Source organism: Asterias rubens, chromosome 1, assembly GCF_902459465.1.
Source record: "Asterias rubens chromosome 1, eAstRub1.3, whole genome shotgun sequence".
Classification (NCBI taxonomy): domain Eukaryota; kingdom Metazoa; phylum Echinodermata; class Asteroidea; order Forcipulatida; family Asteriidae; genus Asterias; species Asterias rubens.
Window position 1 is genome coordinate 27335532 of NC_047062.1, and position 19603 is coordinate 27355134.

At 42.4% G+C, this 19603-nt stretch overlaps 1 protein-coding gene across 1 annotated transcript in view; it reads right to left on the reverse strand.

The window, feature by feature from the left end:
* The window catches only part of LOC117289097 (poly(A) polymerase beta-like), a 139678-nt gene that overhangs the window by 83631 nt on the left and 36444 nt on the right, over positions 1-19603 (reverse strand). The window contains exons 5-7 of the mRNA XM_033770060.1: positions 13536-13589; positions 11967-12078; positions 9627-9716 (exon numbers count right to left, since the gene is read on the reverse strand). Coding sequence (XP_033625951.1) covers positions 9627-9716; positions 11967-12078; positions 13536-13589 — 256 coding nt within the window. The remainder of the gene's footprint in view (positions 1-9626; positions 9717-11966; positions 12079-13535; positions 13590-19603) is intronic.

The following is a 19603-nucleotide window of genomic DNA, read 5'->3' on the forward strand; positions in this document are numbered from 1 at the left end:
GTGCAAGTACATTTAAGTCCTAGTCGTGAGTTTGTTTGTAATGAAAAAGTGTATTTCTTGCATTTTTCCGGCAATGTCGACCAGGTGTATACTGCTGGATGCAGCAAAACAACTAAATGGTGTCAGTTTGCAAAGTGGTCCGGTGTGCAGCAAACACTTAGAGCCGTTGTGCTTCGAGAATCCGGAATACACTACACATTTTAAAGGAACACATTGCCTTGGATCTGTCGAGTTGGTCTTTGAAAATCGTTCTGTAACCGTTTGTTGTAAAATGTATATGGTTAGAAAGATATTGTAAAAGTAGAATACAATGATCTACACAAATATGCCTCGAAATTGCATGGTTTTCTTTTTACCCTGTCGACTAACACAGTCGGCCATTTATGGGAGTCAAAATTTTTCTAAATGGCCGACCGTGATAGTTCGCGACGTAAAAGGAAAACCGTGCAATTTCGAGTGATACTTGTGTGGATCATTATATTCTACTTTTAAAACATCTTTCTAACCATATGCAATTCATAACAAACGGTTTCAAACGCTTTTAATAGACCAACTCGTCCGGTCCAAGGCAACGTGTTCCTTTAACATAAAGAGAAAAGTTCTTTTCTAAAACATGACGCCATCCCAATAATATTTCCAGCTAGGGGAAGTCGAAGAAGGTACCTGAAAGACGTAGCGAACCTAAAGGAGCATTTGCCCAACGTGAAAAAATCAGGTATTGTTTCAACTTTGAGGGCATGTGGCTGCTGCTGCTGCAGCAGCGGCAGCGGCGGCAGCGGCAGCAACAGCAACAGCAACAGCAACAGCAACAGCAACAGCAACAGCAACAACAACAACAACAACAATAACAATAACAATAACAATAACAATAACAATAACAATAATAATAATAATAATAATAATAATAATAATAATAATAATAATAATAATAATAATAATAACAAATTCTTATATAGCGCCTTTCGCAATAACCGTATCAATGCTCTTTACATAAGTGCCCTAGTCATGGGGCCAATAACATCCCTGTAGTGTTTCTCCCTGAGTATACAACCCTGAGCTGCCTGTAATGCTAGGAGTCCACTGGGCCAGCGCCAGTTGGTGCCAGTTCGCATCCAAGATTATGTGATTGGCGCGTAGTGGCTCGCTGTGGCGCCGAATTAATGTCCGCTCAGCATGTGTCACCAAGTGGAATAAACTGGGTGCCATATGGTGTGCGCCAAATGCCACCCGGCTTGCTCCAAAATGTTGCGCCAGTTTGCGCCAGTTCGCGACATTACACGGCCATTTGATTCCAAAATTCATCCTGCGGGCGCCAATAGACGGCTACTTTGCGCCACTTGGTGATTAGTTTGTGCCAAAGGTCGCCAAATTGGTTTGAACTTGCCGCCGCTTGGCGCGAATTGCCGACTATATAAATAATACCCGCCATCGGCTACCTGGTTCAGACCCTCCTCAGCTGCATCTTTGTTGAAAATTGTGTGAAATCTTGTAGAAATTGTGAAGGAAAACTGCATGGAGGTGTTGTCGAGTCGAATCTTGAAAGATGTGTGAGAAAATCCTGCGATGCGGCCTTGCTTTTATAGGCGGCAAGTTGCGCCGAATGGCGGGCAACCAGGTGGCATTTGGCGCGAAGTAGTAACCAATCGGGTGCCATTTGGTGCGCTTTGGCGGGCTATCCGCCTCTGTTGGAATTATTTGGCGCGTAGTGGCGCAAACAAGGTGCCACTTGGCGCCCAGTGGCGCAACATTCCAGTGGATTCAAATAGGCGGATTGTTTGCGCCAAAGGGCGATATGTTCGCGCCATTTGGCGCAACTTGGCGGACACTTGGCGCTGATTGCTCGATGCAAGTGGCGCGACGAAAATTTCAAACATTTTGAAATTTTCTTGCCGCTACATTCAAACTTGGTGCTGTTACCTTATTGGCGACACTAGGCGCCACAGTAAATTGCATTGGCGCAAACTGGCACCAACTGGCGCTGGCCCAGTGGACTCCTAGCATAAGGCACTTGTGGCTTTTTCATACACAATATCAACCTCTTCCATTGCAGGTACCCATTTATACCCCTGGGTGAAGAGAAGCAATTATAGTAAAGTATCTTGCTCAAGGACACAAGTAACACGACCAGGATTCGAACCCACACTCCAGTGAATCAGCACCAGAACTTGAATTCAATGCTATTAAACCACTCGGCCATGACACTCAAGCGTCACTCTGTTGTGTTGGCACTGCATGCGATTCATCGCGCCTCGATTGACGTCACGAATAGCGCCCTAATTTTTTTAAACCTTAGTTAATTGTTTATTCATATTCCACTAATCAAAACACTTATTTTAGTTACAAAAGCTTTATTATGACAAAAAACCACTTCCAGGTGACTTTAAGTCCCGACTATTGATTGACTAGTTGAGTCGTGACCGCCGCTTTTCAACTTTCCAAATAATCGCGCCGCACTGACTTTTCGGAGTATTTTACTCAATGACGATGTACTTGGGAAACAATCAGTGACATTCCTTCAAGACAAGTCCTGTTTAATGCAGGGATGAGATTCTGAAAAAATGAAAAAGACGGAAATTTGTTATCACTGGAGGTGAATTCCCTTAACTTTTTTTTTCAATCGCCCGCCGTTCAACCAAAATTCTCGATCGCGCGCAGGTTTTTTCACTAGCCCTCATATATTGACACCAAAAAATTCGGGGAAAAAAAAAAAAGGAAGTGAAGGCCTTAAAATCCCCCCACAAAAGTAAAGGGGTCTACAAACGAATACTTACCGGTAGAGTCGAATTACGAATTTGCATATTCCCTATGCCGCGAGGCAATAATGCTAAGACTTTCACACACACACAATAGCGCCCTCCACCGTCCTAAACACATCGCCCCGCGACATGCCTGCCACGGCGTCGTCCTCTTTTCGATGAACCCTACCAAATGTAAGCACCCAAGGACCGAGTATGTGGGGAAGGAGGGAGGGATACTCTACTCGGTAAGTATTCGTTCGTAGACCCTATCCACACTTCTGTGGGGGGGTGTACTTCACTCTACATACCGGTAGAGTCGAATTACTAATTTGCATAGACTCGCACCGAGGAAAGGCGGTGGGTATACGCGGTGCTACTGCATGTCTTAAGGGGGCGTAGGACCCCGGCGCGCTCAAAAGTTCAGAGAATGCTTCGCAGCCACTAGGCCCGATAGTGGTCCATGCCCAAACGGACAGGGGGTGTCGTCCCCATGGTTGAACAAAACATTAAGTATTGTTAGCACTGTAACACCGTGGAAAACTCACCTAACCACGTGACTGACGAGGTGGAGCTTGTTCTGGCTTCGCAGCTTGGCTGGCCGCCTGTAACACCGCTCTACCCGCTCTCCCATCCACCTGCAGGTAGCAGTCTGAGAACGTGGACGGGCTCTTTCAGGAGGTCACTCTTGTTATGTCATTCATGGAGACACCTTCAAAAAAAGCCCATGAGGCCGACAATCCCCGTACTTCGTGGGCATGAACCGGACCATCGGTAGCTGGCCATCCGCCCGGCACCGAGCGGATGGCTGTAACTATTCAATGCACGATCGTATCGCGGGATGCTGGTCGAAATGGCGGAACCGTGGACATGAAAAGCTGTTCGTGGCCAGTTTGGATTGACTTTGTGCGGTCAAGGTACCACTTTAATGCCCGTACCTGGAGGGGGTCGAGGGTCGCCCCCAACTGTACAGAGACGCGGCAGGCGGAACACTCGACCACATGTGAGGTTGGCGTCCTCCACCAACCATTGGAGGTGGGGGGTCAGCCAAGGCGTGGGGGGGGGGGGACGGGTCCTTGTGAACTCGCGTGCATAGCCGCACTCGATCGTCTCGAGGACCCACCTTTCGGACGTGATCTGAGCCCAGGACCCCAAAAATTCCTGAAGGTGGCTTCCCACGGGTCCATCGGTGGGAGGTCGTCTGGAGACTGGGAAGTCACTTCCGCCACACCCCGGGATACCGGGGGGCGGATGCTGCTGGCCCTGGGTGGGCGTGCGTGTATTTGCTGTTCCTTGGTTTCCACGAAAACCACCACGGGCGGGTCTCTGTGGACGTCGGCAGGGAAAAACAAACGAGGCTTGTTTGTGTTTCTTCGCCGCTGGTGCGGAGGACTGCGGTTTCTTGAGGTTGACCTTGTCAGTGGCCTTAAGGCGTCTGGCCTCGGCCTCCATAGATTCTTGGAACTGCCCGTGAAAAAAGGTCCCGTCCCGTTAGGGGGAGCGCATCAAGCTGCTTGCGTGCCCCTACGGACGGAAGGAACCATGCATCTAGGACGCTCGCCCTACGGGCCGAAGTCAGCCGGGATCGCCGAGTCCTAATCGCCGGCCAGCGTGAGGTATGCGAAGCAAGAAGGACGATTTGGCATGCCAAGCGAGACGCCGAGTCCATTTTCCTGATTACCGCCTCCATTTTCCCCCCGCGCTTTGTCGGCAAAGGGAAGTTTGGAGGAGGTTGACCCCCTGTCCGCGGCCAGTTTGTCTGACGCGGGAGTCCGGCAGGACCAGGGTCGAAAAATATTTATCAAAATCCCCGGCGGGGAACCGATAATATGAATCAGCCCGCTTGGGGTAAGCAATCCAAGAAGAAGCTGACATAATGCCCTCGATGCGATCAGTGCATACGCGGTCGAGTGGCATAGCCGGGAATTCGTCCCGGGATAGCGGTTTGCTACCCTGAAGACGTTTCCTATGGGCGTCAGGCGAAGACTCGTCAGATGACCGCAAATGACGGTCCTTTCTGGGTATTCTGCCTCTTGTTAGGTACCCGGTCACAGGACGAATCCAAGGCCCTCTCAGAGGAAGCCTGAGTTACAGGAATACCCAAGCAACGGGTGAAGCCCGAAGACGAGGGCGGGCCCTGTGAGTGGGGTATTAAGGGGGAATCCCAGGTACCCGACTCTGCACCATTAATCCTCTTCCCCATGGCTAGTGCCCCACAGCCTATGGCGTGGGCGGGTGCCGTTCGAGTTGGATTACCTCGTAAAAGACCGTCACCGACCGTCTTGGGGAAATCCACGTGGTCGGTGCGGGCTGGGTACTCTGAGCCGTGTGGAGGGGGGATGCCCTCCGGCTTCAGAGACCAAGTATCTAGCAAGTATCTCGAATTGTTAAACTTACTATTTAAAAAGCTTTAGTTAAAGTTTTATTTGGGATTTTGCCACTAAACCCTTATTTCAAAGTGAAAAGGAACAAATATTTGACTCGCTCAGCGGGCTATGTGAGACTTGCCATTTGGCATTGGGTTTTGACTCGCCCGACCATGCCGACGCTGTTTTCACTCAACTTTGGCGACCGGTGACCGCTATTTTCAAACCCTGTAACACACTTAAAGCTTAGAATAGTAATCAAAACTGTTATAGTTCATTTAAAAATCTTCAAAACTTATATTTTTTATTGTCAATTTAAATGTTGGAAAGTGAAAGGTTCAGAACTCAATTTGCCAAAGTCAGAGATTTTTAAAAAGTCGGAACTGAAAAAAAAAGATGTTTTTTCAAAGTCGGAAAGTCGGAATTCCGCCAAAAGAATCTCATCCCCGTTAATGCCTAGAGAACGAATCAACGTTGCACGTCTGGAATTCCAGTCACACACAGTCCACAGCCAGACCCACACAGACCTTCACTATGCACTATACAGGCTCATCCATGTTCATAAAGAAATACGTTGTGGGATTGTGTGGCTTGTGATTGGTCTTGATGGTTATGGGGATGGAAGTTTTACACATTAATGTATGTATAGCGCAGCTATGCTGATAACCGCCCGCCTTATGCCAATGGCATAGTGATGAATTTGTATTTATGTTTGTTCATCATTCAATCAATGATCATCACAATTACAGTGCAATGATCATCACAATTACAGTGCTTTCTATGCTTTTTATTTGCTGGAAATAAAATAAAGAAATCAAAGTCAAAGCTGACCATTTTTTTGAATTGTTATCAATTTATTACCCCAGTGAACTGTAGTCCAATGTTTGCCCTGAACTCAAAATTTCAACTCATACACTGTGTCGCCAAGCACACTTTTTCCCCAGAATAAATCAAAATATTATTCATTGACCTCAGACATCATTCGGCAAAGACTTGCGTCCGTGGCCACCCCATCCTCAAATTGTAATGGGGGGCACAGTCCTGGAGTCTCCGCCATCACCCTTTCTCTTTCAATCTGTGCTCTTCTCAGCTCTCCTACACTTCTACTACCCCACTGTGTCCCATTGTCTATCCAGTGCAGCTTAGGGCGACCTCTGCCTCGAATTGTACCTGTAGGCTGACCATCTATAACTGCACTGGGTATGCCTCCCTGTCTCATCACATGAGCGCACCACTTTGCCTTCCGCTCTATCACAATGTCACTTGTGAGACACCACCATCAACAGATCAGCTTAGCCAGCCTTTTATTTGTGATGAAGTCTACCAACTTTAGGCCCAGCAGGTTTGGCAAAATCGTTCTACCAAAAGCATCGAAGCGCTTCAGGTCACCAGCCTTGAAGTAATACGAAAAAAATAAATAATAGTGGCCTCTTATAGAGCGCTTTCTTGAGAGAGCCATCAGGACCAGATCGTCAGCATATCTCAGCTCTTTGATGTTGAGACCACTCATGTCGGGGGGCTCTGAGATGTGCTGTACGGAAGTACCACTCCCCCATCAAGCATTCTGTGTAGAGGCTGAAAAGCGTTGGAGAGATTGGGCAGCCTTGCCTCACACCAGCTGGGGTTTCAAAAATCTGTGCCAGTTGACCTTTCCATCGGAGTTGACCATTTGCATTCTGGTACAGGTCTTCAATGAGTTGCAGTACATCAACCTCTACACCGAGCTCGCTAAGTTTTGCAAACATAAGCTCGTGGTTAACTGAGTCAAAGGCTTTTTTGTAATCAAGGAAGACCAGATGGAGTGGAGTCTTGGCCGTGTAGTAGGCTTCTGATCATGATACTGATTTGAGAAGAAATGCGGCATCTGTTGTAGCCTTCCCTTCATAGAAACCACTCTGCTTCGCTGACTTGAATTTGTACGATTTTCATGAACCTTGCCTGTATGAAGTTAAGTACAACTCCCGTGACTGATGAGTGCTGGGGAAAGTGTTATGTTATCGCTGCAATCCTGTCTATCTTACGTAGATTGAATTTGTCATGGTCATGGGCCCTTCTCCCTTCCTTCCATATGATACATACTGCTTCAAGAGACCAAAGATCTGTGGCTCTTGTGTGACGATCTTCAAGGCAATGGACACTTTTGGTAATTGTCGAAGACCAGTATTCTCACTTGGTGTATCTCAACATATGCACAAATCAACAAATCTGTGAAAATTTGAACTCGGTTGGTCGTTGAAGTTGCGAGATAATAATGAAGAGGAAAAAACCTTGTCACACGAAGTTGTGTGCTTTTAGATGCTTGATTTCAGGACCTCAAAATCTAATGCTGAGGTCTCAAAATCAAATTCATGGAAAATTACTTCTTTTTCGAAAACTACGTTACTTCAGAGTGAGCCGTTTCTCACAATGTTTTATACTATCAACAGCTCTACATTGCTTGACAGCATTAAGTTGTATATTTGGTTGACAACTTAATGCTGTCAGTTATACGACGATTTCTGGATACGGCTGAAAATCGATTGAATTTTCATGGAGCACTGAGGAGCGTATGGCGTAATGTTTTAAGCATTAAGCTGTTTTATGTGGTTGACAGCATTAAGTTGTATGTTTAGTTGACAGCATTAAGTTGTATGTTTGGTTGACAGCATTAAGTTGTATGTTAGGCTGACAGCATTAAGTTGTATGTTTGGTTGACAGCATTAAGTTGTATGTTTGGTTGACAGCATTAAGTTGTATGTTTGGTTGACAGCATCAAGTTGTATGTTTGGTTGACAGCATCAAGTTGTATGTTTGGTTGACAGCATTAAGTTGTATATTTGGTTGACAGCATTAAGTTGTATGTTTGGTTGACAGCATTAAGTTGTATGTTTGGTTGACAGCATTAAGTTGTATGTTTGGTTGACAGCATTAAGTTGTATGTTTGGTTGACAGCATTAAGTTGCATGTTTGGTTGACAGCATTAAGTTGTATGTTTGGTTGACGGCATTAAGTTGTATGTTTGGTTGACAGCATTAAGTTGTATGTTTGGTTGACAGCATTAAGTTGCATGTTTGGTTGACAGCATTAAGTTGTATGTTTGGTTGACGGCATTAAGTTGTATGTTTGGTTGACATCATTGTAAATACAACAAAACAAAATAAAATCAAGAAGACAAAATCTTACATATACAGTAAAACAAAATATGTTTATCCTAAATTGGTTACTACACGACCTGTAGTTTTTTACGTAAACAGGCAAAAGTTTCCATGGATCAGTGCTCCATTTACCATGCTGTTGACAGAATGAAGGACCAGTGACGACAATGCTGTATAATGGTATATTTAACTAGCTCGCACAACAACAAGGGTTATTATTGCAATTTCGAGGGGAATAACCACTTTTCCTGAGCAGGCGCAGACACGTCATTCCTTCTGTCTCAAGGCATTTGTAATAGGTTTGCATAATTTCACAAATATAGGACGCCTACTCGCGAGCTATCGCATCTTTCCGAAACGCTCTCTTAGTGTTCAATGATTCTAAAGGGCCTGTCAACCCATGGTGTACCACCTGATTGTATGCAAAATATAGAAGGGGCAAGTTGGGGACACGTCGTTTACGTTAAGAGCATGCTGTGATACACTGTTAAAATATGGAACACGTTGAGCCTGCGAAAAACTTTTGAGCATGTTCAAAATTTCTGGGCGTACTGAATGTGCTTCATACATTCTGGATAAGTTGCCCGTAAGTTTGTGGTACATTCGACATACGTTGTCATACTCTGACATACGTTAGGCTGACATACTGTACGTTAGAGGTACGCTACTTGTAGGTTGGTATTAGTTGATGTACGTCGGCTGTCGTGATGATTACGTATATGTGCCGCATGTCTAACCTATGCCTGACGTATCTCCAACGAGTGTCGACGTATTCTAACGTTTCCACTTTATGTACTAATATTAGTATGTATAATTTAATTATTATGTACAACTTATGCCTGGCAATCGTGTAACATACATACCTTGTTATAAGTTAGTGATACACTATCAATACATTTGTCGTACGCTATGTATATATTCATTGCGCTATGGATACGCTATGGATACATTGACTTTTCCGATGCAATTGCTTGGAAGGTGGACGTTCTTGGACTTTGACAATTTTCTAAATTTTTGTGTGTATACATGTACGTTGATATGTTGGCATACGTTCAGGCTAAATGCCACGGTGTGACATGCCCATTACATTTGTTGTCACCAACCATTACCAAAGACTACAAGCCTGTAAATTAAAAATGATATGCCTGTGTGTGTCGCATGTTTTTCAGTTGTGTCCTTAGTTCAGTTGTGATCGCGCTGTGGTCGGTGTTTCGCGACACTATCAAGCGAATTTGTTTCTGCTTATCCTAACCCTAAAATTTGTTCAACTTGTAATCGGATGATCGGGTGGTTAACCACGTACATGTAACTGTCACAGTATTACTTACATGAAATCCCATCTAAACGTTTTCTATATTGTTATACTTTTTATAAAAAATATCTATACTTACTTTTGGCCCACAGTTTGATGGCTCTTAAAGCCAACCTGAAGTTTTCCTTATTTGGGACTAAATTGAGAATCTCATCAGTCACTCTACAACCTGCAGTTAAACAACAGAAGATGTAAAATAATTAAAATAATGTCAAATTACAAGGAGTGAAATTCAAGGAGAGTTCAAAGGCTCCTACAGGCACCTACCGATACAATTTTCAACAGACCCCTTGTATAAAAATGTCACAAGCCCAAACTGGGCCTACATTGAGGCTTCCACTGTTCGACCTCAGTTTGACTTCAGTCATGGCGATCAAAGCAATGGGTCTTTACAATATTTATCTGTAATTTTGGCTATTTCTTGTGCACAAACAAGTTATTAATTTTACAATTTATAGCGAATTATATCATGTCTAAATATGTTGTTTTAGATGTACACATGTAGTAATAGAGTACATAGTACACCAACAGAATTTAGAAGATACCGTAGTCACAATTAAACCAAGGCTAAATCAAGTATTGACAATGTATGATCTGTAACAAATTATGACCTCCAAAAGTTTTTTAATATTTGTTTATTATTGTGAATCGGCATTACACTCAATTGTAAGTCACAGCCAATAATTAGCCATGGCATGTTGAAATCTTGGAATTATTCCCCGTGACAAATACGTACAACAGAAAACAATCCTAGCATTCTATCATTCTCTCATAAACTCGGTTGGTATTTTTCAAAAGAAAGGGTGAAACTCAGGAATTAAGGATTGCCCATAATCCCAGTAAAAGGGAGGTTTGAGGCAAGAATTCAAGTACATTTCATTCCTCTTTGGATGGGAAATATCAAGCATACATGTACATGTGGCACTGGAGGTGCAAGCACAATGCATGCTGTTAATATCTGGATGTGCTTAACGTTTAGCTTAACATTTATAAGATGCAGTGGATTATAGTACACAATGTATACAAATATAACATGGTTTGAGAGTGACTAGTCGATATTAGCTCTCCGAGGTATTAGAAGTTGACAAACTAGTGCCTGAGGCGAAGCCGAGGGAACTAGTTTGTGAGAAGGCTGGTCTTTATTCATGTCTAGTCTGTTTGTCAACTTTCAATACCGAGGGGAGCTCATCGACTAGTCACCCGAAATAAACCATGTTATATTTGTTTTACTATACTTCATACATAATATTCAGTTATCGGAACATGAGCTTTGAGCAAGAGAAAATGATTACTGTGAAACAAAATGCACATGATAAGTTTATGTGTAGGACGTCGCTTAGAGAGCGCTGTTCGTGCGTGTATACAAAACGGTGCCACGATCAATAGCGCCCGGGGATGACGTTGCGCAATGGTAGTGCGCATGACAAGTAGAATACACAAAATGTAGCTCACGGGGAACTATTACTTGTCATGTGCATTTACCACTAGCGTGAATACTCAAGTGCGCGCTTGGTAGTTAGTAAAATTAACACCTGGCACACGATGATAAATGGACCAATGAGAACTCGACTCTCTGTCATGATTATGTATGAGGTATAGTAATAGTAAATAGCCAAAACTTGTCAGCTCCAAACACCTTTAAATCAAATTACAGTCAGGTCACCAGTTCCAGATTGCATTCCTTCCTTTCTTTGTTTTGCAGTATCGCTTTACTTTTGACACGTCAAAATTGTCACTACTGCATACTTGTAGGTCTAACCACAAGACGGCATACAAATTGTTCATTTCCAGATTCATAACACCAAAAATGAACTCAGTTTCTACATGTATACAGGTACAGTATGTCTTAGTTTGTAATTCTGCACTGAACAGCTATGCAAACCAAATAATCTTAAAGAAAAAGACAAACAAAATTCAGCAACATGTAAAATTCAGGTACATGTAAAATAAATGTGCAACTTGGAGCTAAATGTAGGAAGAATAGTTATTATTTTTTTCCCGGAGAATGGAAGAGTATTATTTATCAACCATTCAGAAAATCGATAACTCCACACTTTTAAACTACTTTAAGTGGTTTAAAAGTGTGGAGTTATCGATTTTCTGAATGGTTGATAAATAAATACCAACCAAGCTAAGCATCCATCATTGCCAAGTACATATCCTTTCCCAATATTAAAGCTCAACTCCAGCAAAACACAAACAATTACGTTGGTAGTTGGAGTAGGAAAGCAGGCAGCGTTTTGGCCCCAACTCAACATATTTTGCACGCTCAAAAATATATCGAAAGACAAAACTGGATTTCCAAGCCAGTTCTACAAAAAAATAATTATAACCACTGTCCTCCAAATACCACCCTCACCCCATATTACATTAGGTAACATTTTCTACACAATCGGGATAGTTATTAGTATATGCCTACCGTTAAGACTCCTGACACACTTCTGATCAAGGTTTTTAAGAAGACTGTCATCGGTGAGATCAAGATTCTCTGGAATAATCTGAAGTGCTAATCTTGCAAACAGAACATCCATCTAAAGACAATGAAAATATAAAACATTTAAACTTAAACAAAAAACTATAAGAATTTGTATTCCTATGATATGAATGATAAAAGCTTCCATTACAAAAACTTGGATTGATCATTGAACAACCCATAAACACTGTGTGTTGGCACTGTGTACTCAGTACTTTCCCAAGTTCAGTGAACAAAATCACAGGCATATTACTCGGCTGGGATTTGAACCCACACACTTTGCAATTCTAGAGCAGTGTTATACGAAATGACCACCGAGATTGCCTGATAGCTAAAGGCAGGTTGAATTCCGGATGGTGTCTACCAATACTTACCGGTAGAGTCGAATTACTAATTTGCATATATTCCCTATGCCACCAGGCAATATTGCTATCTCCACCGTTCTACCCACAATGCCCCATTGACATGCTTGCCACTAAGTCGTCCTCTTTTCTATGAGCCCTACCCAAAGTAAGCGAGTACTTCACTCTACTTACCAGTAGAGTTTAATTACTAATTTGCATAGACGCGCAAGGAGGAAAGGTGATGGGTATACGCGGTGCTACTGCATGTCTTCAGGGGGCGTGGGCCCAGGCACGCTCCAAAGTTCAGAGAACGCTTCCCGAACCCTACGCTTGATTATGGTCCATGCCCAAATGAGTTGGAGGTGTCGCCTCCATGGGTGAACAAAACTTAAGTATTGAATTACGGATTTATTTTAAACACATGTCATGACACGGCGAAACGTGCGGAAAAAACATTTTCTCACGACTCCGATGACCGATTGAGCCTAAATTTTCACATGTTTGTTATTTTATATAAAAGTTGTTATACACAAAGACTGGGACTTGGATAATACTGTTTACCAAAAGTTTATAATGGCTTTAACAATTCTGAACTTCGTGGCTGTTTTAAATCACATCTTAAAAATTTTCTTTTTAATGCTGAATATAACTAGACTTTTTCAATTGTTTGTGTACATGTACATTGATTCACGCAGTTGTACCTTCTGTACTTTTCTAAAGTTTTGCTTGGTTTGATTTGTTAAAATTTCTTATCTTTTTAGCATTATATGTACAGCGCCTTTGAGCAATTTATTGGGTATAGGCCTTCATATGGTGCTTTATAAATGCTGTACATGTAGTTAGTATCAGTACAGTGTACTACAAATGGATTTCAAATAGAAACCAAATTCTGCTTCTAATCGACTGTTTCTATTACACCAATATGCTTATGTTGTATGTTGTTGTCATTTAAGCCTTTGTGAAAGAATTTATATTCGGGGCAAGTAAACATTTCTTACATTTATACCATAGGTCATTTTGGCTGGTAAGAAGATGCACAATAGTTGTACTATCTCAGAATTATACAGTTATTAGTATTGTTTGGTTTTACTAAAAAGTTAATTTGCAATATTATACGGTAATTTGACAATAAATAGCTCAAGTGCTACACACAATCTATAAACAAACTCACCTCAATTTCATCGAAAACCATTTTGATTACAGGAACAAAAGCTTCTTCTACAGCCTAAAAAAAACAAAAAAAAATAATCAAATTAAAACAATTACTAAACAAGTTTAAAAGGAAATGTACAAATACACTATTGCATTTTGAATGTAAAAATAGTATTTTTTTGTACTTCATTATTTTATGATGTCATCCCCCTGTGCGTGTACCATCTTGATACTAAGGTTCAACTGTCTGATGAGTTTCAACGATCCATTCAGTTTCATGTTTGATTTATGCCGCAAAGAAAAGTGTGCAGCACTGCAGAAGTTCAACTTAACAGGGACAACATTTGAGAATTTTTGGATGGTTAATACGGAATGTAACACTGACAGTGACAGCGATAAAGAATGCATTTGTAAGCGGTACATGCGCACTTAACTTACTAGAATGTGTTATTACACTTGCTTTATATCAACATGGGTTAGTGTACATATGAGCTTTCACGGGAAAAAAACGAGCACCCTCAAAGGTCTCCAACCTACATGTAATGAAATTCTTACCGAAGCCTTAAAAACTCTACTTGTAAGGTGACTTCATGTGAAATGATCTAAGTTTTTTAATGTAACATCTCCCAAATTGAATAAATGCAAGGTTTTTAGCTTATGACATCATTATGAAGTGACTACAGTAAACACCACTGTCTACCAACATACAAATTAAAACTTGATCAAACAGGTAGTACGGAGAACAACTTTAAAAAAAGTGCACCTTTAATTGTAATACCACAAGACACGTGATCACGCCATCAAACTACACTTGACTCTGGTTAATACAAATTCCGCCGATCTCGCACAATTTCTTGCGGGTACAACCATGAGTAAAATCTCTTTTAAAGGAGTGGTGGCTCTTCAGAGCCGGTTTGTGCTCGAACAGTATATTCTGCTCGTCTTCAGGAGAATGCTGGACTACTGGTGATGGTGGAGCTTATGTACATGTATGGCTGGAGGGATGCACTTTTGGGCTGGAAGGATCAAAGCTGTTCTTGTCCAGTGAAGCTTGTGAGTTGGTTGCTGGCTGGATGTGTGTGCGTTGGAGTGTGTCAGTGTTGTGGTGAGCTGCTGCTGGAAGTATGGGCTTGAGAAGTGGTGACCAGATGACATCGATGGAGAATCCAATGTCTTGTGGAACTGTGTATGGCAAAGTGGCAAGACGGCTTTGCACATAGACTGTTTCTACTGTTTTCATTGGTCAATGTGACCTATATACTTGGCAAAGTATTTTGCCATACACGAGTAAAAACGGCGTATGCACGTCTATAAAAATGGTCTCATAATGAAATCGCATGCACAATGACACGCTCAGTGTCTCCAGGTTCTATTACTATGATTTGGTGGCGTCATCAGTATTATTATTTTTAACCAGACCTTTGCCAGACTTTTGCCAACTTGTATTCTGTGATGGATAGAGCATCTAAAGGTGTACCGTAATTTTCGGATTATAAACCGCGCGGAGTATAAACCGCACTTCCTCAAAATATACAAAAAAATATTTAATGTCGGCGTATATGCCGCGCGGAGTATAAACCGCGACCAAAAAAAACAACAACATGAAAACAAACTAACCTCAAAACACGGAAGTGAAGTACGCAAACCTGCCGCGTTACGGGTGATTTTTTTATTTCACACTATCAGTCCTGAATTATCCTATAATGTTTCCATCAACAACCCTTTTCCAGAATTTGAATTTATATTTTGATGATCGGTTGTGTTGACCATGTTTTGTGAACTTCTTTGGCAACAAATCTCCGTGAATCAAAGATCGGTCGACAACGCACACCTAGAAATAGTTGAACTTTGCCCTGCATCGCATCGCCCTCTGTTGACAAAAGTTGTTCACGTTTGATTAGACTTGGCCACAATCCGCGAAGTGTGGGTCAGACGTTCAGGCTATGTGTTGTACAATAGGGAGCCGATCCGTCCGAAGTCTAGCCAAGATTTTATGAATGGAACTACCAACGGCCAATCATCAAACGGCCAATCACAGCATGCGCACAAAGGGGCCGTGCTTGTTTGCGGTCCTCTTTGTGGCGATGTGCAGTGACGGACGGGCGGCACATCAGTCAGTCTTGTATAGTTGCCACAATGCGCGAGTTGCGTCGTAATTAAAGTTGAAATGTATTTAAGTTTACACTATTGATCGTAATTGAAAAGATCTATTATAGGATAGCAATCTTTTTGTCAACTCCGTCTGTTTTATGAAAGTGAATCCCCTGTCCGTGTGATTACGCAAACAATAAGGTAGCGCATTTTGTTTAAGGTAGCGCATTTTGTTTCTTTACTACCTCTATACAATAAGAGTGAGAGAAAAACCCCAGCCGTCCCCATTATTATAATATCTGTTTTATTATATAAAGGAATTTGTGTACATGTTTAAAAAATGTTACTAAACATTGTTAAACAGAAACAACAGTCATAGGCAATACTCTCTTTTGTGTTGTGGTAGCCCTGAAAAGGACTGTTTGGTTTTGGTTTTGTCTATTTTATATTTAAACAAAACTTAAGGCAAAGGATCCCTTAGATAGGAATCTTCGCACTGTTTCTTTATCACTGCTTCTGCAGACGAATCCTATATTGCAGCGTTGTGCCAGACCGAAGCGGGGGGAGTGAAAGAAAGATTTTCTCTTTGGCTTGATGAGAAAACCAATGTCCATGTTGACTGATAGGTCAGTACTCTCCATTAACTTGGACATTAATCTGGCCGCATCTCGTTTTAGACTTGCTTTCTTTCTCCCATCGTTATCTGTTATTGCCACCGCGTTGAAGTCATGGCTGTTGTTGAAATCACGCCGTAGGGTGTATCTTGCACCAATAATTAGGTCATCATTGGCATAGTGGCGCAGACCAACAGCTAAGACACCTTCAATTAAAACCTTCATCTTCAAGAAACTTCAAGAGAACTGCCTGCTCTTCTTGTTAAAATTGCATTTTATACCCAAGCATAGTATCCAAGTAAGGATCACACAGTGTCCAATCAGGGTCTTGTACGTTCCCGCCACTATCAAAGAACCAATCCCGACATCGCAATCTTTATTGATCTGCTTGATTGGGCAGTACAAAACAACCCGCATCTTGAGCTATTCGTCATCGTTACTGATATCATCGTCACGACTACTTTCTAGAAATGGCATCCAAGCGAAGAGCTAGCTACACCGTGGAGTTGAAACGGAAAGCTATAGAGTTTGCTGAAAGTCACGGGAACCCCTCGGCAGGACGAGAGTTTAACGTGGACGAGTCGATGGTTCGTCGGTGGAGAGGACAGAAGGCGACTTTGGAGAAGCTTCCAGCCAAGATGAAGGCCATGAGAGGGGGAAAACCAAGTTGGCCTGAGCTAGAGAAAGATGTAAAGGAGTTTGTGCTCGGCAAGTTAGGGCGTGGATTGAGCACGGTCGTCATCAGGGCTAGAGCAAGGCAGATTGCAGAAGACCGCGGACTCACCAATTTTATTGGTGGTCCTGCTTGGTGCCATCGTTTCATGAAGAGGAATGACTTGTCCGTGCGTGCAAGAACAACCGTTGGTCAGCGGCTCCCTCCAGACTGGCAGGTATTGATGAACAACTTTGTCGATTTTGCGGAACGGAACATCACCAGGTTGGCGCTCTCGAAAGACAAGATCCTGAACATGGATGAGGTGCCTATGACGTTCGACGCTCCCATGAACAGAACTGTCACCGTGCTGAAGCCGATGGTTATTTTCAAACGCATCACGCAACCTAAAGAGAAGCTGCCCTCTGGTGTGGTGGTCATGTGTAACAAGAAAGGTACGTTTAAAACCAATCATTCAAGCTATTGCCCCCTCCCACTTTTCTTAAATTCCCTTAATTATTTTGCGAAAGTTTAATAGAAGAGAAGCTGCCCTCTGGTGATGTTTATAAACAATCATTCAAACTATTCCATTGCCGCCTCCCACTTTTCTTAAAATCCCTAGTTTATTATGTGACTTAATAAAACAATTTTTTTTTTTTCATGTTTGCAGGATGGATGAACAGAGATGTGATGGAGGAGTGGGCAGAGAAGTGCTACCGTGGCCGCCCAGACGCCTTCTTCAAGAAGACCGCCATGCTAGTTCTGGACTCCATGACGGCTCATAAGGATGAGCACATCCGGAAGGTGTTCAAGACTGACCACGACACCATCCTTGGTGTGATTCCTGGCGGGCTGACCAAGAAACTCCAGCCATTGGACATCACCGTCAATAGAGTGTTTAAACTGCACATCCGTCAGGCGTGGGAGGACTGGATGTCGGAGGGTCTTCACACTTACACAGCGACAGGGAGGATGAGGCGAGCTACCCACGCTGAGGTCTGCGAATGGGTGCTTTCTGCATGGAAGGCGGTTAAGCCCTCCACAACCGTCAACGGCTTCATCAAGGCAAAAATTATCAGAGGAGCGGAGGAAGAAGAGCAGGAAGATCAAGATCAAGACGCCGGTGATGCAGAAGGTCTGCGTGAGGAGCTAGCCGCTCTGTTTTGCAGCGACAGCGAAGACAGCGACTTCGAGGGTTTCAATTTGTAAGAAACCAGATAGATCACGACATCCAACAAAACCAACAGTTCTTTTCAGAGCTACCACTACTTCCAAAAAGAGATAACCGTGCAAAGTGAAATAATAAAATATTATAAAAAAGTGGATTACCTGGCCCCTGATATAGAATAAAGAAAAAATCCCCTTATTTAATAAACCCAACCCCTGTTGAATCCCGATAAATTATAAAGTTACAAAAAAAATACCTTTGATTAATAAACCAAATCCGTTCGAAGCCATTTATTAAAAAAACAAAAAGAGAGAACCTAAAAATATTAATAGTAATAGTAAAAGCGGTATAGCATGCCCGATTATTCTGGCATCCATTTAAATCCCCAAATCATTACAATTAATAAAAACCCTTTATTTAAAACCCAACAAGATTTAGCATTAAAAGAACCCTTTATTTAAAATCACGCCCAATATTGTGAGACCAGTAATAAATAAGAAACTCTGCCCTTCAGAGAGTTTACACAAGTGCCGCTACATGTTCAAGGTTTAATGGACTCAACAATGAGGGCGGTTTGAACACGTTTTGTTTGATCCCAGGCGCGGCATAGTTCTTTGTGTACGTTCATTCACCATTCTGATGTTGTGGTTGAGCTGAAGAAACCGCTGGCTGTCACGAGTGTAGCCTGGAAGTCTGACGTCAGTATGTAGAGATCGTAAGATAAATAGACAGGGGACCAGTCTATTTCGCTCTCACACGAGTGCAGCCTGAATGTCTGACGTCAGTATGTAGAGATCGTAAGATAAATAGACAGGGGACCAGTCTATTTCGCTCTCACACGAGTGCAGCCTGAATGTCTGACGTCAGCATATATATATTGCTAGGATAAATAGACGGGGACCAGTCTAGTCTGAGTTTCGCTGAGCGAGGGCGCTGACGGCGGTTGATTACCGGTAACGTTTTACAAAGGAAACACGGAATACAAATTGGGTGGGATTTTCAACAGGACTTTGTCATCACACAGGCATGTTTTGCAGGTTTTTGTTCTCGTTTCTTAAAAAAAATAATATTTAGAATGTTTTACATACGATCTTTTTTTTTTAAATGCCGTTTTTTCTCTTAAATATTTATACGTCGGCCTACAAGCCGCCCGGAGAATAAACCGCAGGGGTGAAAAAAATGTCAAAATCAACATATAAACCGCGGTTTATAATCCGAAAATTACGGTACATATCAACCTAAAATCCATTAAACAACGCCTTTTCAAAGAATTTTACTTTCGGTTTAGACAGGTCAGATAGAACAAGAGAAGGTCACCAATATATTCATTTTTGTGAAGTATGTAAAGCCCTTTCATTTGATGTGGTTGAGGAATGGCTGATGTGGTTGAGGAATATAAACTTATGAATAACGGAGACTGTAGAAGAGACTAACTAACCGAAAGGGAAATTAGTTGGTTAAACCTTGAAAACACACTATAAACGAAGCTACATTAGTGCGCTCCAGAATAGGGATGAGTACAGGAGCATGACTCTGCACCGCATATACTTCACATATAAACA